Source organism: Chelonoidis abingdonii, chromosome 1, assembly GCF_003597395.2.
Source record: "Chelonoidis abingdonii isolate Lonesome George chromosome 1, CheloAbing_2.0, whole genome shotgun sequence".
In the NCBI taxonomy this organism is placed as follows: domain Eukaryota; kingdom Metazoa; phylum Chordata; order Testudines; family Testudinidae; genus Chelonoidis; species Chelonoidis abingdonii.
The window spans coordinates 1,947,697-1,970,425 of record NC_133769.1 but is presented as its reverse complement, the minus strand read 5'-3'; the positions used below and the strand labels follow the sequence as shown (position 1 = coordinate 1,970,425).

General features: G+C 43.6%; 2 protein-coding genes across 2 annotated transcripts in view; one reads left to right on the top strand and one right to left on the bottom strand.

Moving 5' to 3' along the window:
• Positions 1-17,111, top strand: part of COPG2 (COPI coat complex subunit gamma 2) — a 42,266-nt gene extending 25,155 nt beyond the window's left edge. Inside the window, exons 10-24 of the mRNA XM_032797483.2 lie at positions 464-597; positions 1,577-1,644; positions 2,444-2,632; positions 3,748-3,843; positions 4,333-4,576; positions 6,723-6,798; positions 8,511-8,614; positions 9,800-9,925; positions 10,926-10,988; positions 11,473-11,612; positions 11,998-12,169; positions 13,903-14,000; positions 15,049-15,187; positions 15,626-15,724; positions 16,624-17,111. Coding sequence (XP_032653374.1) covers positions 464-597; positions 1,577-1,644; positions 2,444-2,632; positions 3,748-3,843; positions 4,333-4,576; positions 6,723-6,798; positions 8,511-8,614; positions 9,800-9,925; positions 10,926-10,988; positions 11,473-11,612; positions 11,998-12,169; positions 13,903-14,000; positions 15,049-15,187; positions 15,626-15,724; positions 16,624-16,754 — 1,879 coding nt within the window. The 3' untranslated portion in view covers positions 16,755-17,111. The remainder of the gene's footprint in view (positions 1-463; positions 598-1,576; positions 1,645-2,443; positions 2,633-3,747; positions 3,844-4,332; positions 4,577-6,722; positions 6,799-8,510; positions 8,615-9,799; positions 9,926-10,925; positions 10,989-11,472; positions 11,613-11,997; positions 12,170-13,902; positions 14,001-15,048; positions 15,188-15,625; positions 15,725-16,623) is intronic.
• The window catches only part of MEST (mesoderm specific transcript), a 27,780-nt gene continuing 22,063 nt past the window's right edge, over positions 17,013-22,729 (bottom strand). Inside the window, exons 11-12 of the mRNA XM_032797484.2 lie at positions 21,379-21,442; positions 17,013-18,681 (exon numbers count right to left, since the gene is read on the bottom strand). Coding sequence (XP_032653375.1) covers positions 18,564-18,681; positions 21,379-21,442 — 182 coding nt within the window. The 3' untranslated portion in view covers positions 17,013-18,563. The remainder of the gene's footprint in view (positions 18,682-21,378; positions 21,443-22,729) is intronic.

Below are 22,729 nucleotides of genomic sequence, written 5' to 3'. Positions count from 1 at the left end.
ACTCTGGATTGAAGGACTTTTATCAGTGAAAATGGTTGCTTACTGAATGTGACCTACAATAAATATCAAGATGTTTCTCTTCTAAATGTATCCCTTCTGACTTGTTAAAGATTGAATGGGTGTTTGAACAAATTTAGAGATTAGAGTAGTAGCTAATAGAACCATGGTATAGTGTGCTATTGGGTATCCAAGAATTAGTCTCGTATTACAAGTGGGGAAACATGGTAATGTGAATGATTTTGAGCCATTTTCTAGCAGAGTCAATACTGTAACTTATAACTTTAGCGTAAAAAAAAAAATAATCTGTTTGCATATCTGTCCCCAGATAAGACCACAGCAGAACTTGTTTATAAATATTTCAAAATATGTCACAGCAGAACTTGTTTATAAATATTTCATCACTTTACTCAGAAAATAAAAAATGCCTCTGTTTGAAATTGTGTGTGCTCCATTTCATTGGCAGGCATGAGAGTCCATTGTTTGACTTCATTGAGAGCTGTCTGCGAAATAAACATGAGATGGTTATTTACGAAGCTGCCTCTGCAATCATCCATCTTCCAAACTGCACACCAAGGGAGCTGGCCCCTGCTGTGTCAGGTCAGTCAAGGAATGAACCCTTTGTGCCCTCTGCTGCTGGGATGTTCTGGAAATATTTTATTGCTACAATATTTGTTGGCTAAGATATTTTAAAGATGAAGGAGATCAGGGTATGTTTGGTTTGTCATACTGTAGGACTGAGGATAGGCAAGGTGGCAGAACACAGAACCAAGAAATTGAAGTGCAACATCTGCTATACTATACATTAAAATATTAACTACTACTAAGAATACATTTTCTCTCACATATCTGCAACTATAATTTTTCCTGACTCTCTCTCCTAAATTAGAAACATTTGGATGGGAAGTGACTTGGGCTTTGGAGAGAAGGTTCAAGAGACTGGTCACCAGAAGGGGACCAAATACTTTATCCTCTCCCTGACTGAGGGAAGCCAGGGTGTGGGGAGGGGAGAGAGGAAGATTTTTGGGGAGGGTGGATTGGTAGATATGAACTCCAAGTGGTAGAAAAGCTCATGTCTTTGAAATAAGCTGAAAGCTGGGAGGTGAAATTTAAATTGGATTAGGATACTAGAAAACTGTTCATGGATGGTGAATGTAACAGTATGAGGAGATAGATAGCAATACATATTTGACTAGAACCTTTAAATGCACCAACAGTAGAGCCAGCCTATGTGTGCGGACCACTGGACATCCTTCTCTCTCTAGTTGCCTCTGCTTCTTCGAGGTGTATCTCTCAGCATGAAACTAACTTGAATTGTGTAATGCTTGTGTGATTCATTCTCAATGTACTGGAGCATGGTAGTTCTCCTGCATCATCCAGAACCTGTTGCCCCTTGTGTGTCACCTGAGGTAGTTCTCTGCTGCACTTTTGAAGTGTATCCTGGTCACAAGGGTTATTGGTCTTTCTCCAAGGCATGCTAGTGTCTGGAATTGCAGCATTGAAAGCCATTGCCTATTGAAACACAGTACTCTGTAAACTCCAGCATTATAAGTCACTTCTCTAAATGCTTTATTTTCAGTGTTGCAGCTCTTCTGTAGTTCTCCCAAACCTGTCTTGAGATATGCAGCTGTAAGGACCCTTAACAAGGTGAGTTTCTGAGAGCTCTTAAACAAGTGTTAAGGTATAAAACTTAGTGTGCAAAGCAAAGCATTGAAGGAAACCAAACTTCTATGTGAAAAGGTGATTCCTAAGGAAGTAGGGCTGTTACTCATGTGATTACTGCATGAGCAGTCTCTCCATGCTGACAGATCAGCCTTCCATTACAACAAAAAGCTATCTGATAGCAGTCAGGCTAATGATGCTCAGTTGTGGACCAAGGGACTCGTGACACCTTAAAGTTGGATAACTTGTGATATGCTATAGCTGTAAGTCAGTGCTTTCTACCATAGGAAAGTTGGGATTCTGAAGTTTGGGGTACAAAGCATTAATCTCTAACTCTTGTGATTTGGCTGCCTGTATATAGTTTCTGAATTGGAAGAATGTGGGGTGAGTAAAACAGTAATCTGATCTGATTTCAAGCTGGAGAACTGCAAAGGCTAGGAACACATAAATAGAGCAACGCCAGCGCTTACAACACCAACTAGCCCTTCCAAGTGCCCTGCGCTGGTGTAGGACATGTAACCATGACTCCTTCTACTGCTGGCTCTGCTAATTAAAACTACCTGCTATTTATAGTTAAAGGAGTTATTTCTGCAGCTCAAGTGAGAGCCTGAGGCCTGTGTGTTTGAAGCTCAAAGGGGTCTCTGGTGTGGTCCCTGCTGACAGCCATGGCCTGTGTGTATTTGGCCAGTTTGTTCTGTAAGCACTAGGCCCTGATGAATGAACAGAAAGCAAATGTTCTGATCCTTGCTCTAGGATATTATTGCCAGATTTACTTTCTTTCCAGGTGGCCATGAAGCACCCATCCGCAGTAACTGCCTGCAACCTGGACCTGGAAAACCTTATTACTGACTCAAACCGCAGCATCGCTACTCTGGCCATCACCACACTCCTGAAAACAGGGAGCGAGAGCAGCGTAGACAGGCTCATGAAACAGATCTCCTCCTTTGTGTCGGAAATATCAGATGAGTTTAAGGTGAGGCATGGGAGGCCTTTGACCTTTACTACTGCGGATTTTCCTCCTCCTCCTGTTTTGTGAAGCTTTTCCAGCTGCAGAGAAGCCTTCAGTCATTTAGCCTTGTACCATGAAGCCAGCTGGCATTTCTTGAGATATAATCTGTTAACAGCAGAGGGCCACCTTTCTGCTTCTCTTCCTTTTTCCCAAAGATCCTATGGGATAAGAAACACACTGCTGTTGACTGAACTGCAATGCACTCTAAGCATCACTGTAGCAAGGAACTGTCCATTGTAACTGTCTTGTGGGAGGAAGGGTTTTGATAATGATCCTTATGTATATCCAGCACATTTGACCCAGGTGTACCACAGCACACTTTGCAGTCTGATAGTTCACATGGTCTCTAAACTGTATCAAATTCCAGAAAAAACATACCAAGGCTGGTCATTCGGCAGTCAGGAAATACCAAAATGAAGGCTGCCGACACATTCTAACCTCTTTCCCCTGTGTACTTCCGATCAGCCTTTAATAGCATAATCACATACTGTTCCTCTGGACCCCAGAATGAGGCAAAGATCTGCAGGAGATGCCCCTCTTAACATCATTGGTTAATTTTGTCCACATGGGGCACCGGAGGACACACACTATAATGATACAGCAATTGCTTCACCCGCACACGCACCCGGTGAAATGTAGTTGCTGAGATGTGGCAACTATGAACAACAAATCTATGTAATCATTGTTCATTGTAAGACAGGAAGGGATGAATTTTAGATCCACTTGAAACTGCAGAGGGAATGTGTATAGCGCAACACAATTACCGAAACTGGAATTGGACCAGGCTCTTAGAAAATCACTCCTGCCCTTGCCAAAAGTATTATAGGATCTCCAGTTACTAAACGGGGAGACCTATGACATACAACTCAAAACAGCTTCTCCAGCATCACAGTGCCCAGCATCATGCTAGCACATTGGCTCAGTACCCAGCTGGAGGTAAGAGTGCCACCTTCTGAATCACTAGCACCTAGCTTTTTCTGTCTGAATGCTGAGCTTATATCTGGCAAGATCACAGCTTGAGGTCTCATAGAGAATTTAATGCACGATACTGAAGTCCTGTGTCCTCTTCTGTCTTGCAGGTGGTTGTAGTTCAGGCCATCAGTGCCCTGTGCCAGAAATACCCACGGAAACACAGTGTGATGATGACTTTCCTCTCCAACATGCTCAGGGATGATGTAGGTGTAAAGCCTTTGTTATGTAGTTACTAGCATGTAGTTGTGGTGATACAGGGGAATCGTATGTTTTTAGTGTTTTCCTTCGGTGGTTTTACAGCATCTGTGGGGCTTGATTGATATTTCTGAACAAGACCTTATTTCGATTCCTGAGCTATCTGATATGTGACTTTGCCACATTTCAGATCAGCCGACATAATCGCTTGGTACATCAAAAATTGGCCTGGATAAACATTTATAAAATGTATTATCAAGAACAACCCTGCATTGGCCTCAGGGATCTGGGAAGGACCTATGAGGACACCCAGCCCATCTCCTCCTCCTCTTCCTCCTCTGATTCAGTGTGTATATGAACACTTTTGTTTCCTTAATGGAGGGAAACTGTATTCATAGTGTGAGGGCAAATGAGCACCTGTTCTTGTACAATGAAGGGCTGTGTTTGCCTTCTGAGCAGCGCCTGCAGGATGAGCAGCCTTTGCTTTTCCCTCCTAGGGTGGCTTTGAGTACAAGCGAGCCATTGTGGACTGTATAATCAGCATTATCGAGGAGAATCCTGAGAGTAAGGAATCAGGCTTGGCTCACCTCTGTGAGTTCATTGAAGATTGTGAACACACTGTTCTAGCCACAAAGATACTCCACCTGTTGGGCAAAGAAGGGCCAAGGACCCCATCCCCATCCAAGTACATCCGCTTCATCTTCAACAGGGTAGTTCTGGAGAACGAAGCAGTGAGAGCTGGTAAGCTACACAATTAAATACTTGGTTGGCTTCATGTGTGCACGCATGGAATCTGGAACAAGGTGCTGGGCTGGGAGAGTGCTCTAAAGGAACAGTCCATAACTGTCTCCCAGTGTGCCTGCTCTTGGATTGCTTTTGGCTGTTTTTGCATTAACTCGCCTCATGTCATGTTAGCATGAATGCTAAATATTCCTACTCTAAGGGGCATGATCATCATCTGCTATATATAGCTGTTAGCTTCTGGCTCTTCCCTTGTGAGCATCGATGCCAAAGGTAAAGTAGTGAGAATGAGTAAGGAGGAGAAATGTTAGCCACTCTTTTAAGTTGATGCATGAGTCTGTACAGGTCAGACTTGGCGTCGTAAAAGCCGAGCTATTCCGGACTTAAAGTATGTGTCTCTTGTTTCTATGGAAAAGTGATTTTTCTTCTAAGAACTCTCTTCTGAAATCTGTTGCACTCCTTCCCCCCACAGAGAATCTTTAGACTGTGTTTTTTAAAGGCAGTTGACCTTCCCCTCTCCACAATCAGATCAGAGTGGAATATACTCCTACTCCTTAAATCGCCTCACTCTGAGCCAGTAGAGGAGTTAGTATGTTAGGAAGGGGAATTAAAATTGAGCTTACATTTCTGTTGTGAAACAGATTGTATTGTATTGAATCCTGTTCTTCTGAGTGCAATTGTTTTAGCACTGAGGCCTGGGACCAGATACGCAGCATCAGATGGGAACCATGAAGACCTTGTCATGGGGTGCGCCACTCATTGCTAGAATGGCGCCTCTTCTTGGTCACTCTGGGGAATAGCTTGCCTGGTCGATGCCCCTACCTTTATTTGCATGCCATCCTCTGCCTCTCTCTCTGGGTCTGCAGCCCCACTCTCATTCCATGGGCGGCTGCTGCCTCTTCATGACTCAGCTCTCCAGCCAGGTCGCTTCATGTGTTTGCCCTTCTGGGATACCAAAGTCTTTCTCCAGTAATCCTGGGCAGTCTTCCCATTCGCTGCCTCTTCGTGCCACTCCCTCAGTGGCTGGCAGGGGAACCTGGGCCCGCGCTCTATGGCAATTCCAGCTCAGGGACTCTCAGCAGCAGCCAAGGTCGACCCTAACCCATACCTTGCTGCATTTCCCCTGAGCTTTTTCTACCTTTCTGGCTCTCCCCCTTCCCTGGGTTTGCCAACCTAAACTCCCTCCTCCCAGGGAGTGACTGTAGGCTACTCTGTATAGCCCCCAAAACACCTCCCTTCACCGTAGGAGTGACTGCAGACTACTCCCCTATAGCCCCTTTCTGCTTTCAGCTCCTGTCTAATTCCCTGCTCCCCGGTTCCTCCTCCAGGTGCAGCCTGGGCAGTTAATTGACCCAGCTAGCAACCATCACTCCATTAAGCCTTGTGTGGGTTGGACACCCCAACACAGAAACTTCAGCATAGTAGCCACAGATCTTTCTATCAAAAGGATCTTCAAAAGTGAAATTTTAATAAAGAGCTAAATTCTCCCCTTTGCGTATATAAAGCTCCCTCAAAGCCAGAGCTGAAGTCAAATAAAGTTTTGGTTTTTTTTATTAGCTTGGACTGGCTGCATTAGGGGATAGGCATTGGGATACAGAGCCTTTCATCTTGAAGTCATTGATTCCAATCTGGTGGCCCAGGTCATCAGCGATGAAAGTCACTGCCACCTATGGAAAATGAGCTTGCTTCAGTGTATTTTCTAATGGACATGTGTGTATTTGCACCCATGACAGCAAGTGCCAGAACAGCCAAGGATTGGAATGTGCTATGGAGACTGAACTATCCTCACCGGTAGATAATTCTTCCAGAACTATTTTGAGGCAAAGTGGTGTGGTGGGGCATGATGCAGAGGAAGATTGTACTGGTGCTGCCCATCCTGTCCCTCTTCTGTTACTGAAGGACAGGCCCCAGGGTTCTTGGCCAGGTGCCTTTTAGTATTGAAGAAACATCCTTTAAATAGAACTAAAAGGCAGTTTCTCCATTTGTGTGAGAGTCTGCAATTGGTGAGGCACAGATTGTAGCTCCCTGATTGTAGCTTCAGGACAATCGCATACATGCTTGCTTTAAAAATCCTCTGTGAATGTTTTGGAATAGACGTCTGGCTACAGATTGAACACCTTTCCTACCCCTTTGTTTTCTCGTCCAGCTGCTGTGAGTGCATTAGCGAAGTTTGGGGCCCAGAATGAGAACCTTCTTCCAAGCATCCTGGTGCTTTTGCAGAGGTGAGCAGAGTAAATGCCAGTGTGTGCTCTTTGTTCTTTAATACTCTAAATAGGGTCAAGCCAAGTCAGTAGTTGAATAGAAGTGAACCAATATGCTGAACAGGAGATGGAGTTGGTAGGTGGCATTATTCCCTTTGAGTCACTCCTGGTGCTAGGGAACACTGGGACACCAAAGTTGTAGTGTTTTGAGTGACTCTTAAAACAGGTCCTGACCATTTGGAGTCATGTAAACTTGTGATTCTTTTATGAAAAGTAAGAGTGTTTAAAACATTCCATTGTGGGTAGTACACCTGGGGGGTGACTCTCAAATGTTTTTGCTCTCGTGCCCCATGAAGCAATAGGTTTTAACTCACTTTACTGTTAGATTAAGTAACATGCCCAAGGCCAAATAGTGACTGCTGGGATTGGAACTCAGGTGTTCCAGGCTCTCAGTCCTGTGCAATTTCCAGTAAAACCATCCAGCCTCCTTAATATTCTCTGTACAGTCAGTTGTACTTGGAGACAGTCACCTACATGTATGTAGCACTGCTGTGCATTTTAAAACAATTGCCATGTTTCACTTCAGTGGTGGGCAGCAGTTCAATGGGTAATGAATGTGCTTTGAGGTCTTGTGGGGTGAAAGGTACCATATGTATATAGTAGTAATCATAATCCACCTAGAACTGAATTCCTAAAAGATGATTTGATGGCCATGTTGATGTATGTGTCCCTTTTCTGTGCCCTCTGATTTGGTTCATGTCTCTGACAATAAAGCTCTTTAACCCTATTGGGATTCCCTCCAAGACCTCTTCCCAAGAACTCAGTTTGACTCCAGCCTTCATCTCTCAGATATCATTGTTTGGCATACAGCAGTGGTATGCTGAGTTGACCAGACTCAAACGCAGGGGGGATGGATGCAGGGTACATCACAGCTTCAGAGTTATACAGAAACTTTCTCCCTTTTCATTCATTACACCTCATGTTGCATCGCACATTTTTGGATTGGCTTGATTACTTTGCAGGAACCAGTCCCTGTTCGCTATGTGTTGTCCATGCATTGACTATGGTTCGACTTCCTCTTTACCTCATCTCTACATGATTTGTTATCTATTTCATATTAAATAATTCCCTGTGACTTCTCCCTCTTATCTTAGCTGGCTCAAACATTCCGTCAATTTAGCCTACTGACCTATTTACTTATCTTATGTAGCATAAACGTTCTGTTTTCAACCAGATGATTCATTTATGTCCCTAACTCTATCTTCCAAAAAATGAGGCCTCCCTCCATTGTTAATTATTCATGTCAGGCCAGGCCTCAACTACAAACTCCTGTCAGAATCAGTAACCCCAGTAGCTGCAGGTATGTTTTTTATGTAACCTGACCCAGGTTTACAGGGTAACAACTCAGTTGGTGATCTCCTCAGTTTCTTTGATACATTGCACTTGAGTATGAACGCTTTAAGTGACTGCCGTATACATAATGGAGAAGACTCTTTAGTGTGCACAAGGAAGCCAAGTGAATTACTATGCTAAACAGACTTGGATTTTAATATTTTAGAGATGGGGGATGGCATGGATATTTACATAGATCACTGCTATAATATTGTGTGAAGGTTTTTTCTGAGTAATCCATCAGAGGGGTTAGGGTAGCATTGCAGTATCAAACACAGTTTTCCTTCCATAGTGCTGGATTTTGAACCATTTTGACCCCAATACTCTCATTCCCCAAACAGGTGTATGATGGACAGCGATGACGAAGTTCGTGACAGAGCAACGTTCTACCTAAACGTGCTGCAGCAGAGACAGATTGCACTGAATGCTGCCTATATCTTTAATGGTTGGTAATGGAAGTGAATGCAGCACTGCTCACCCTAGAAAACTTCACTTTTCTTATTGTATGTTACAGGTGTATCATCTTCTTGGTTGATTCCATTACAAATAGCAGTCATTTCCAGTTCAGCCTTGATCACTTCAGTCAGGATGCCTGGAATGAACAGAGCCTAACTGAATGTGGGAGGGGTAGCTAAGTGGTTTGAGCATTGGCCTGCTAAACTCAGGGTTGAGAGTTCAATCCTTGAGGGGGCCATTTAGCGATCTGGAGCAAAAAATCTGTAGGGATGGTACTTGGTCCTGCTAGTGAAGGCAGGGGACTGGACTTGATGACCTTTCACGTCTCTTCCAGTTCTATGAGATAGGTATATCTCCATATATTAAAAAACACTATGTGCATTAACGCTTCTGAGTAAAGTATCTGAATACTACATAATGTTTAGTTGTGGAGGGAGTATTGTCTAGTGGCTAGAGCATAGGCAGTGGTAGTCAAGACTCGTGGGTTCTGTTTCACACAGCACAGCAGTGCTGGGTCACTTTGGACAAAGCCCTTATCCCACATTTTACCGCGAGTAAGGTGAAACTGCGATCTTGGTGAGGTGACTGATGGTTGGCTGTAAAGTACTTTGGGGTCCCTGGATGAAATGTTATATGCGCAAAGGATTTATTATTAAGACACAGTGTATTTGCAGAACAATTTGCCACTCCTAGGAGGATGTATTCATACTGCATGTGAACCCTCTCAGTCCTCAGGTGCCCTCTGTGCACCAGTTTTCTGTCATTGCCTTGCTCACAGCAGACTTTTTAAGCTCTTTAATATCTGAAGGCATTTGCAGTACTCTGCTCACCATGGGGTTAAAAATGCTTTTTGCCATCTTCTTTTAAACTAAACTCAGATTGTATTTGCGCCAGGCTGTTCCATGCATCCAACTCACTGATACAAACCAACTGAAAGGATATAGAGGAGCTTTAAGCTTTTTCTAGAGCTTTTCTTGTGTGGTTTCAGAAGAGAGGTAGTTGAGACACAGGCCTGATGATCAAACTCTGGGACTGTTCTGCAGCTTCCAGTTAAGTAGACAGCCCTACATTCTTACTCAGTGTAGTGAGCACTGTATGTTCTGCTTCCTCCCTGAACCTTGTAGTTTCTAATGTGAAGCAGACACCCTTTGTATTAATCACCTGTATTTTGTAGGGTTGACAGTCTCCGTTCCTGGGATGGAGAAAGCCCTGCACCAGTATACACTGGAGCCTTCTGACAAGCCTTTTGACATGAAGACAGTTCCATTAGCTACTGCACCAATCTTTGAACAGAAAGCAGGTAATATTCAGGCTTCCTTTAAGTAGCACCTAGTAGAGAAGGGGCTGGCTTCATAGACCAAGCGTCAAGGTTATGATCCCAATACTTGGGAGACTTCCTGAAGTTGCATGCTCCAATCACAGCGGGGTCAGCACAACCATCACCCTTTGGAGATTAATACATTTAATACCACTTAACTCCTGGTGTGTTGGGTCTGATGAGGTCCTGTTGGCGTCTCCTTGACATTGGAGAGCAGGGCATTTTCCCTAAGATGTGGTTTGCCTGCCAGTGTCTTTGGCCCAGAGTCTTCTCTCCTACTCTAGTGCAGTGTTTGCTGCTGCCTTCTACCCCTGAGGCGCATGCATATCCGAGCTGCTGTGTGTGTAATTTATGAACAGCTTCTGGATCTTTGTGGATTAGAAGAGCTATATAAACCAAAAATATTTAAAATGGTTTTGCCAGTTTTCTGTTTCATGCTTAACGCATTTCTGATCTCTCAGTGTTTTAGAAATAACATTTATATAATACTTTCATGCAGTCCAGAAGGCTTGGAGGCTGGGGGAAATGAATGATTTGGAATTGGATTAATGATATGGTCTCCTGAGAACAGAGTAAATATTAAGCTGGTGCCATATGAGAAATGGTAGCCTGTCTTATGCAATACTGTATTCATACAACATAGCTCCACTGCTGTATTATGCACCATAGCTGGAGTAGTCGTGGAGTCAAAGTCAGACCTGAATTCCTAATATGTTTGGTGATGGCAACAGCGTTTAATTCCTGACTGAAGGTGGGAATCTGTTACCATTATTCATTAATCTTTCTTCTCTTGAGAGGTCACAGACTGTGAGGAGAAGAGGCAGTGCTTTGATTAGTGTATGTAAAAATCTGGATGAGAAACATGCAGTAAATGTGTGGAACACATGACTGCTTAGTGAATCTGTAGGGGAAGATTTAATGAGGCCTGAAATGAGTGTCTGAGGAGCTTTACAACACAGTATCTTTGCTTCTCTTCTTGCAGAAATTGCACTAGTGGCCAGCAAGCCTGAGAAAGTTGCTCCGTCCCGCCACGACATATTCCAAGGTATGAGAAGTGGGAATCAGTGGGGTCTCCAATGCAGTGGTCCCCAAACTGTGGGGCACGCCCACCTAGGGAGGTACAGAGGAATGTTTCAGGGGGCACAGTAGGGCAGCCCTCATGGGGAGGAAGGGCTGCCTGGAGGGCTCTCCGCTCCAGCCCTGGCCCCCTAGCCCCCAGTCGTAGCTGTGGCCCCGCTCCTGGTTGCAGCTCGGCCACTGGCCCCTGCTCTCTGCCTCTGGCTGTGGCTCCATTCCCAGCCTCCAGCTCAGCTGTGACTCCATTTCTGGCCTGGGAGGGTGTGGACACATGCCATTACTGGGGGGATGGAGGATGTGAGAGGAAAAGTGTGGGCACCACTGCTCTAATGCTCAAAGACCAGTGGAGGGAGGTGTGGATGTGCCAAGTGTTTTACCACTGGTAGAGAAGGAGGCGATTCTCAAATCTGTCATCAAAAGGTGTCTAACACTGTCCATCTCTTTCTGTGCAGAGCAACTGGCTGCCATTCCCGAGTTTAAGAACTTGGGTCCCTTATTCAAGTCATCTGAGCCAGTTCAGCTTACAGAGGCAGAAACAGAATATTTTGTTTGCTGTACTAAGCACGTGTTCACTAATCATATGGTTTTCCAGGTAAGACAAGTACATTTGCTGGCATTCCAAAGAGACTCTTCAGAGACTGGGTATTTCATAAATGCATTGTGTGTGCTGGAGAAGAACATCATATCCTAGTGGGAGCTGTAGTGGTTACCAAGTTGAGTATTTGTGATACCTGGAGACCTCCAGTCTTCTGCTTCTAGGCTAGTGAAGAGTAGTCTTGTCCTGAAAATCAAGAGTGCGGGAGACATGAGTCAGTCTGTAGAGTTCTCCCTGCCATCAGGACCACAGAGGCATGATTGGTAATGAAGTGGGATGTTCTCCATGTTTACAGCAATATGGTAGCTGATTTCAGAAAATCTTTAATAGAAAAGTGTTTGCTGCACTCAAGTCCCCTCCTTTCTATGCTTTGCTCTTGCAGTTCGACTGCACAAACACCCTAAATGACCAGTTATTAGAGAGGGTCATTGTGCAGATGGAACCGTCGGATGCTTACGATGTGATTCGCTCTATCCCAGCAGCCAGCCTTTCTTACAACCAGCCGGGCATGTGTTACACTCTCGTCCGACTCCCCCGGGATGATCCCACTGCAGGTACCAAATGGAAAGATAGTTTTGCATGCGTAGGCCACTTGAATGAATTTTCAAAGAAACACTGGCAAGGTGCTTAGGATTTGCATTTAATGTGTTAATTTTCTATGTCTTGTATGTTAGATTCTACCATTGTTTAGTTTTTGTTTTCAAGTGTCAGTGTCACCAGTGTTTGTCTAGGATCTACAGTTAGTCAAAATAATATATACACTTTGAAATACATATAACTACACTAGATGATTGAAAGAAAAATATGTAAAAGGAGGTGGAGCAATGCAGTTAATAACAAGGGGAAACTGAGTTTGTTTCCTTCTTGTTGTCTTGAGGTTATCAAAGCAGCAGACTGGAACATATGGGCACTGCCTGAAACTAAACACAGGAGCAGAATTAGCCTAATGTTGCCCCTTTTTTATCCGAGTGGCTAGCCAGAGTTTGGGGCCCTAGGGAATGTTGGGAGTAGAAATTGTGACTAGGTATTTCTTTGCCACAGTTTTTTTATTTACAAAGAATGTACAAAGCCCTACAACTCTGAATGCAGAAGGAATCAAATGGCACGAAACAGCTTCCTTTGCTCACAGCACCAAGAACACTCTTTTCAGCCTGCCCACATCCCCGTCTCACACACACACACCCCCTGACCATTGCATTAATTCAGCGGTCTGTTCACTCCTATTCTCAAAGAAGTTTGTGATCAATGCAGTCACCGTATGTCTCAGCATAACAGGCCCCGCCCTCATCTTAGCTCCACTCATTGTCCTGTTGGTGCCCAAAATGGTGGCGATGCCCTTTGTGGCCCATTCCAAACAGAAAGAAAACCAGTTAAACAAATTACAAATGGATACAAGGTTAATTATTTACACATGTGCTGTGTCTTTCTATCAAGGTGTTTTCACATCACCATCCCAAATTGATTCCTTATTTCCACCCAACCCTCTGTTCCCTTGTTTTATGAACTGAATGTATCAGTTTTTCTAGTTGCTCAATAAGGTAATGAACCAGATTAGCATCCCCTCTTTCATCAGATGTATTAGACAGAGAGTTGTAGTGACAGGGCTCGTAACACTAATGCAAATTCAAATGAAAACATGGCTGGTAAGATGGGCCTCGCAGTATCTACAGGTGTAAAAGAGATTGAGATGTTTTCCTAGTGCAGTTCCCTGTCCCATACACTGTGTTAAAATATTGACGTATGGGATCGAGAGAATTTTCTTCCAGGGTAGAAGAGGCTGTTTTTTGCCTTTCATTCATATTAAAACTCTCACTGGGCTTTAGGTTAGTTTAACTTGGTTAAATGTTTGTGTTTGGGGCTGGATTTTTTTGTTACACTTTAATGTCATTAGGAAGTTTTAGAAGTGAAGTGGCGTTCAGGTTTCTAGATCATAGTCTGTATGGCAAGAGAACATTGCAGTGGTTTCTCATGGCTATGAACACCTATCTGAGCTGACTCCTAAGTCTTAAAGGGCATTGGCTGGTCCCAGTATGCTTTAATTTCTGCATATTCCCTGTCTGGGAAACTTCCCTCGCCCTAAATGTAGTGTAAAATTCTCCAATAAACTCTCTGTCTTTAAATTGTGGTGTTAATTCCCAGGCTACCTGGGGAACCTGCTACATCTGTATCTTGGGGAGGAGATCATCAGTATGGTGCTATTGCTATTCCCTTTATGGGAAAGGAGAGCTTCACCGCTCAGTTTAGACAAAAGAAAATACGTGCTCTTGATTCTCTCCCCTTTTCCCAGTTGCTTGTACTTTCAGCTGCACAATGAAATTTACAGTCCGAGACTGCAACCCAAACACAGGGGTGCCAGAGGATGATGGCTACGATGATGAATATGTGGTAAGTTCAGTCTTGTTTGCTGCACCTAAAGTGTATGTATCTTCCTGTCCCCGTGGGATTCTCATCGCTCTGCTGTAGTCTCCTTTTGTGTCTTCCCTGACCCCTACTCTTTTCTTCTACCCTCCAGCCTGGAACATGTCCCAAAATTATTCCAGCTGTTCACCCTTTGCATTGTTCAGATCCCTCCTAAAACCTCGCTTCTGCCAAATCTTTGTGCAGTGACTCCATTGTGTGACCCTGTCCAACCCTCCCCCACCCAACTGTTTGCCTGCACTGTCTTGGGTCATGTCTACCTTCTAGCTTAGAAGCTCCCTGTGGCTTAACTCTCTGTTCAGCGAGGTGCATGTGTTGGGATACAAAGTAACTCCTCAGTCTTTCCTTGTGCTGTTGGCTTCTTGCAAGGTAACTTCCCCTAGATTTCTCATAGGATCTAGAACGTGACCTCCAGCTGTAGTAATTGAGCATGCTTCTTGGATGGCACCTCTACTAGGGAGCTCATTTCACTCACATTTGTTTAAAAGTCTTAAGCCTTGCTAATAAATCCTGTAAGCATTACTTTGCCTCTACTTTCTGGGACCTTCATGCCCATGTTAAACTGCAGCTATCCTGTGAAATGAGTCTAGTGTACTGGGGCTGCAGCAGTCATAATTATATCCTATGCTGTTGTCTTCCTCCCCGCTCTGTAAACGTGTCTGCACTTCAAGCTGGAGGTGACAGTTGCAGCTGCATAGATGTATGTGCATTAACTCTGGTCAAGCTAGTGTGGTAAAAATAAAGTGTTGCTGTGGTGGTATGAGCATCGGGATGGGCTTCCCGCCCTGAGTACAGTCCCAACTGAGACCCTAGGGATGTACTCAGGCAGCTACTTGGCCCTGCCTCAGAGGCTGCACTGCTGTTTTTAGTGCACTAGCTCGGTCTGAGCTAGCGTGACTATGTCTGCCCGAGATGGAAATTACACCTCCAGCTCCAAGTGTAAGACAAACCAAAGGTGAAGATCCTTTTGTGCGTGATTCTATGCATCCTAAATTCTTCCTCATTTCTCTGCCAGCTGGAAGATCTGGAGGTAATGGTGTCAGATCATATTCAGAAAGTCCTAAAGCCCAACTTCGCAGCTGCCTGGGAGGAAGTAGGCGATGACTTTGAGAAAGAGGAAACCTTTGCTCTCAGTTCAATTAAAACCCTTGATGGTGAGATGATCCCTTCTCCCCTTGGTAACCCAGATGAGACTCTGCTCAGCTGTGAAAACAATGTGTGCGGTGTTTGGGGGAAAAACTTTTTATGCTAGTTTAGAAAGATCCTTCTGGGACCTGGTAAATTTGAGTCCCCAGTGTGGCAGCTGCATGGCTGTGTGCCTCAGTGATGGGTTTGGAAACTGCACCTCCCCTCTGAAAATTAGTGGCTTGGGGGAAAGTTGCACTCTTCAGCAACTATTTGTGATGGGGGAAAAGGTTGGCAGGTCCCTGAAGCCTCGCACTCCAGTTAATGAGCTAGATTGATTAAACCCTAAGTCATGCTCAGAACATGTTCTCTAACTGTGAATTAAAGTTTCACAGGAAACATGGCATCAAAATGTAAACAGCCTATGTGAAAATAACCTTTTTTTTCCTCTTTAAACCTCAATGCAGAAGCTGTTGGCAACATCATCAAGTTCCTGGGCATGCAGCCATGTGAGAGGTCCGATAAAGTGCCAGAGAACAAAAATTCCCACACGCTGTATCTGGCTGGTAAGCATCCACCACTGATGGGTTTGTTTCCATACTCCTCTGCAACACAGACTTATTACACTGCAACTTCCCAGGGACCGAGAGACTGGATTACAAACGACTTACAACAGCATGTTGCCTTTACAGGATGCTGTTAGGTGCACCTCATACTAGACCTTTCCATCCTTTATTTCCTTGCTGCTTTTTCTCAGCAGCGCGTATAAAACCCCTTTGTGAAAGGACCTAAGCTCCCTACCCATTTCCAGGGGCAGGTCAGAACGCCCCAGAGCACTCCTCAGTTTCCTAGTGCATCTTCTTGCTCACTAAAATCCTGCCCTACCACTCCAGGCAGTTGCATTTGGTGAGCACACTCCCTGTTTCTCACACATTTTGGGGATCCATGAAATTGGAAAGACTCAGCTTATTTCTACTCTTATTCTATTAACAGTAGAATACAAAATTGCATTAAAACTACAGTATCCAGTTCTAAGCGCTCAGATTCTATATCTGCTCCGTGTACAGAATTCCTAATGACTCCAGTGGGAGTTTGTATATACAGTGACTATTAAATAGAGTTTGGAACACAATCCATAGTTCTGTGCGTGGAGCCCTAACCCTTAGGAAAAAGGGTAATTCTCCAGGGTTGCTTTAATGTCATTAGGGGCACAGCAGTAGGAGGAAAGGCTACAGTGAGTCCTGACAGGCTCTTCCTTTCTCAGCTATGGCTTGGAATGGTGTTACTGGGCTGAAAACATGTGCTCCATGCTGTAGGTGGCTGCAGCTTAACTAATTCTTGCATTATCTAGGCTGCGGCTGTACAGCTGTCAGGTTCACAGGTCGGGCTTTGAGTCACTGAAGGGTAACTGCTGGAGCTATTTCACTGTTAATCTACTCTGCAAAATCCTGCTCTTTGTCCCCAGGTGTGTACAGAGGTGGCTATGATGTGCTGGTGAGATCCAGGCTGGCATTAGGAGATGGAGTGACCATGCAGGTGACTGTCAGGAGCAAGGATGAAACACCAGCAGATGTCATCTTGGCCTCTGTAGGCTAAGTCATGCTATTTTAATACCTGCAGGGGAATTTCACCTCAAGGATCTCAAACAGCCTGACTCTGTCCTGTCTGACTTTCTGCATGGAGTTTTTATTTTGTCATTTTGTATGAGGTTGCAGTAATAGCAGCTCTGGCTGTAACATACACTTAATGCTGGGTCTCACCCCCACCCTGGTCATCGGTTATATGTTCCTCTGCCCGATTGCATCTGTGGACCTTACAAGACTTGTTGGGGATAAAAACAAACTGGAATCAGACTTTTGTCAAAACAGATTTTTATTAACAGAAAATAAACATTGAACATTCCAGTTTCAAGTTGTTGAACTGTTGCTAATAAAATAGAATCTTTAAAAGTTTTGCCATAGCAACTCATATTACAGTATTGTTGATCACCTGGGAGAATAACTCTGCCAGCTGGGGTGACCACTGATAAATCTGTTTGGTACAGCACAAGCAGCCCATATTGGAAACCTTTCCTCTTGATGGGATGCTAGAAACTAGAAATCTGGTCAGTTGCAAAAAGCAGTGGTTCTCAGTCCCCTGCCAACATGGCTTTACAATCAATTTTGTAATGTTTCTGCCTCTGGTGCTGTGTGAAAGCCATACAACCTCAATGTTGGAACAAATAACTAAAGTTTAGAAGTATGACATGACTTCAGGTCTGAACCTTCTTTCTGACCCTTTAGCCTAAAACTGAGTTAAATAGGGTCCCTCTTAAGGGGAGGACTTGCAACTCTTTAGGAAAGAGACTTACTTTCCATAGTATGAGGTCACATAAAGCCTCTGTATGCAACAGAGCCAGTACTTCCGGTTTTTTTATACCTAAAACCATAGGGAATTATAAAGGGTAGTTATTGCTTTAATATTGGCAGTCTTAGGACTGTTATAAATTGTGTAGTATACACAGCTTCTGAAAATAACACTTCAAGTAAAGAACCCTCTTGACTTTATGCTTGAGGCTGATTCTGCACTGTATGTAAAGTAGAGCACATCTCTTCCAAGACACGCTGGTGAGGCTACAATGCAGTTAAATTTGCACCTTGTTATTGCATTATGGAGTTGAGTACTAATAGAGGTTAGGTGGTGAAGGAAACTTGCCTTTTAGGACTGTTCCACGCTTACATTTTACTGGTACAACAGGGTTAGTCAGGGGAGATGCTGTGCCAGTAAAAGCCTTTCTGTAGACAGTTCTACCAAACTGAGCACTCACACCACAGGGATTTTGCTGTCCTAACTAGAGCAGCAAAGTCAATGTGTAGACAAGCCCTTCAAATGAACAATTAGGTAACAAGGCCTGACAACTAATTACTAGTTCACATCTTTATAATGTAGGTATTTTCCCATTTTACAACTTGTCTAGACAGTAGCTCAGTTAAATGCACTTTCAGAGGAGAGAGAGATTTACATGGCATGTGGTTGCAAATGAGGTACTGGCTTCCTGGGATAGGCTGGGCTTCTCCTGGCCACAAGGACAGGGAAGGAGTCTTGGAATAGCATGATTAGCAGTGACCCACCTCTCCTTTACTGCTAGTTCCCAACTGTGCCCTCCGGCCTAGTAGTTCTGGCCTTGGGCTGACTTCCTATCAGTAGCCCCGTAACTTCCCTTTGTCTTTCATGCCTCCCTTTAGGTTAATCCTTCCCAGTGTTCAAAGGTTCAATTCCTTACGCGTATGCAGCAGTCTAACATACCCAAAGATCACTCTGCACAGAACAGGAAAGTGAAGTGTCAGGTCTGGAAATGGAAGCACCCTGGCTTATACAGTAGACACTACCGAGCCAAAGCATGAGAGGGAAAGACCACCTTGGTGCTCAGAAGGAGTTGATGAAGTTCAAATATGCATTCAGGAAGCCCATAGGATCTTCAAGCTGTGGATAGTGGCTAATGTGGTCATCCAGAACAGAGACAGTAGACATAGGAAGCACTTTCCTGTTGAAAGAATGCAACAACTGGTAACTGCATGCTCCATGGGGAGGCAGGCTCTAAATCTGAAGTACAGGGAGTGGAGTAGACAAGTAATCAGACTAAGCTTCAAGGCTGCTCCAAGAGGTGGAGTGGTCCCTACAACTGCAATGAGATCTCTTGTGATCCTGTGTGGCCATTCTTAACCAAAGGGGGACCTCCACTAGCATGGGCATTACATTATCACCCACTTAGTCTGCATGCTTTTATATCACTACTGCCAGGCACTGTGTCAAAAAAAAAAAAATTAATTGGAATATAACTACTGTACTGACATTTCAGTGTCTAGTAGAGATGAATTGTCGTCCTCTGCATTAAATTTTAGTTTGTACTAGGGCTGTCAAGCAATTAAAAAATTGTGATTAATCACACTGTTAAACAATAGAATACCATTTCTTTAAATATTTTTGGATATTTTCTACATTTTTAAATATATTGATTTCAATTACAATACAGAATACAAAGTGTACAGTGCTCACTTTATTCTATTTGCACTGTAAAAATAAGTATTTTTCAGTTCACCTCATACAAGTACCGTAGTGCATTCTCTATTGTGAAAGTGCAATTTACAAATATAGATTGTTACATAATTGAACTAAACAAAACAGTGTAAAACTTTAGAGCCTACTAGTCCATTCAGTCCTTCTTCTTGTTCAGCCACTCGCTAAGACAAACAAGTTTGTTTACATTTACAGGAGATAATGCTGCCCTCTTCCTATTTACGTCACCAGAAAGTGAGAAGAGGCATTCGCACGGTACTTCATAGCCAGCGTTGCAAGGTATTTACATGCCAGATATGCTCAACATTTGTATGCCCCTTCATGCTTCAGCCACTATTCCAGAGGACATGCTTCCATGCTAATGATGCTCGTTAAAAAAGTGTTAATTACTTAGTGACTGAACTCCTTGGGGGCAAATTGTATGTCTCCTGCTCTGTTCTACCTGCATTCTGCCATATATTATGTTATAGTAGTCTCGGATGATGACCCAGCACATGTTGTTAGTTTGAAGAACATTTTCACTGCAGATTTGACAAAACGGAAAGAAGGCACCAATATGAGATTTCTATAGATAACTACAGCACTCGACCCAAGGTTTAAGACCCTAAAGCGCCTTCAAAAATCTGAGAGGGACGAGGTGTGGAGCATGCTTTCAGAAGTCTTAAAAGAGCAACACTCAAATGTGGAAACTACAGAACCCAAACCACCAAAAAAGAAAATCAACCTTTGCAGGTGGCATCTGACTCCAATGATGAAAATGAACATGCGTTGGTCCACACTGCTTTGAACTGTTATCAAATAGAACCTGTCATCAGCATGGATGCATGAATCTTTAGCGCATTTGACATGTAAATATCTTGCAACGCTGAGTACAACAGTGCCATGCAAATGCCTATTCTCATTTTCAGGTGACACTGTAAACAAGAAGAAGGCAGCATTATCTTTTGCAAAACCTCATGATCCAAAACGTCTGTTAGTCTATAAGGTGCCACAGGATTCTCTGCTGCTTTTACAGATTCAGACTAACACGGCTACCCCTCTGATAGTAAATAAACTTGTTTGTCTGAGCGAATGGCTGAAGTTGGCTCTGAAGTTTTACACTGTTTTGTTTTTGAATGCAGTTTTGTACATCATTCTATGTTTAAGTTCAACTTTCATGATAGAGATTGCACTACAGTATTTATTAGGTGGATTGAAAAATTTTTACAGTGCAAATATTTGTAATAAAAATGAGCACTGTACACTTTATTCTGTATTGTAAATATTTAAAAATGTAGAAAACATCCAAAATATTTAATAAATTTCAGTGGTTATTCTATTGTTTAACAGTGCAATTAAAACTGCAATTAATCATGATTAAGTTATTTGAATTAATCATGAGTTAACTGCAATTAATCAACAGCCCTAGTTTGTACTCACTTCGCTACTGCTTTTTATGAAGCCTGTTGTAAAACTAGGCCAATATCTAGATGAGTTGATCTACCCCCGGAAGACCTCTATGTACCCTGAGGGGTACATATACCCCCGGTTGAGAACCACTGCCTTACAGTCTGGGGTGTAGTGTGATGATACACCTATGGGTTCTAGTGTAGTGAGATGCCCCTTAGACTGAGTGAGAGACCAGCTAAAGCTTCCACTGCCAGAAACAACCCAAGGAAGAGAGCTGCTCCTTCAAGTGATAGCAAAGGTCTCGCACTTTTCAGGTATGTTTTACTTAATCATTAATAGGGAGGGCTGGAACAATCCTAGCCATTAGATCAATTACACATTGAAGACCCTGCTGAGACTATAGTTTACCCCAAACCTATTCCTTAACTGAATCCACACCAGACTAGAACTCTCATCTGCTCTTGACAGATTCTTAGAAACTAACTTAAATTCTCTTTACAAATTCACATTCAGCAGAGGGAGTTTTCTAGTTATTCCTGGTTACATACTGAAACACTCTGAAAAGTTTAATGATCTCATACAGAAATGAAAAAAAGTCTACCGTTGTCATTTTCAAATAGATGATTAGTTCGGATCCTAAACTCAAGTCATCTAAAATGAGTGGTGTTTTGAGAAGTGCTGAAACTACCGCAGCAACCCGTGACTTCCAGTGCTTTCAGTAAAGCAGCTATGGCATCAAAAGTCAGTCTCCAGCTGTGCTTAAAATGTGGCTTACCTGTAGAGCTGAAGAAACTCTGGATATGGATTCACAGGATCCAAGGGCCCATAGATTAGATGCACTGCAAACAGGAAGAACACAAACAGCTTCCATCCACAAAGTTGCTCACATGCACAATACCTTTACCCATGCAAGAAATCCCTCTTTAAAGCCAGCAGCCACTGGAGAGGTGAGAACCTTTCTGCCTTGAAAGTATGTTCTCAAAAGGGCACAATGAGTGTTTACAACTAGTCTGAGGGGGTATTTTTCACTAGGGTTGTGTGGTAGCCAGGAAGCATGGCCAGCACTGCAGGCATCTGACACACAGCTATAGCGCAGTACTTGGGGGGGGGTGAGAGTTCAGTGCTCCTGAAAGTGACAGGATTGATTAGTTGTGTCAACCTTGTGCCTTGCAGTTTCCCCCTAAATAGTCAAAGTGTAACATGCAAGTCTGGGCTGAGCGCACAGACTGCACACAAGTGAAAACCCAGGAGTGAGACCCTTGCATGCTGAAAAGGCAAGTCAGGCCCTGCAGGGCTTATCTGCTCACATAGATTGGGAACACTTCATACCAGTAGAGTTAACACAGCACCCCCCTCCTTAGGGTGGGGGCTGTTAGTACCAAGGTTCCTTCTTGAGCTATACGCTTATTTCTGTACAAGAATGAGAGCAAGTTAGACCATTATAAGGCACCTTTATACCAATGCAGCTGTGGCCACTAGACGTTTTGCTGTTTTAACTGGAATTAGTTTTAAAAAAGTCTCCTTCTAACCATAATAGTACTGGGACCAAACCTATGCACAACCCAAGCCTAACTTCCTCAGCGCTAGTTAGAGTTCATTTCCATTTGAAAAAGAATGAGCACACTGAGCAGCTTCAGATGCCCACCCAGCGCCCTAAGGGAATCTCATTTTTCCTTGCCAAGGGCAGCTCCCTTATACTTTGCACTGCGCTAGCCCTTTTCCCCCTTGGATATCAAATCCTCTCAGGTAGATGTGGGAGTTCACAGAGATTTTCCACCCTCCACTGAAATGCAGTCATCTCTTGGGGCTGGGAGTGACACTGCAGCTGTTTAACAGAGCAGTCGAAGGTGGGGAATGACTGGGAAAATACACTAAATCGGATTGTAACATTTCTATTTCTTCAAGCTGTCCTTCCCCAAAGCACATTACACACAGCTCAGCAAGTGTCTCAGCAAGCTCCCTCCCCATGTAACAAGGCTAATCAGATTAAACAAATGACCTATAATAAAGTCACAGGAAGCTCTAGAGGGAAAGTCATAGGAGATTGAGGATGCTTCCCTACTTCAAGGTAGGTTCCTTTGAAATGAACATCCCCACCCCAAATAGCACCCAATCTTTCCCTGGGG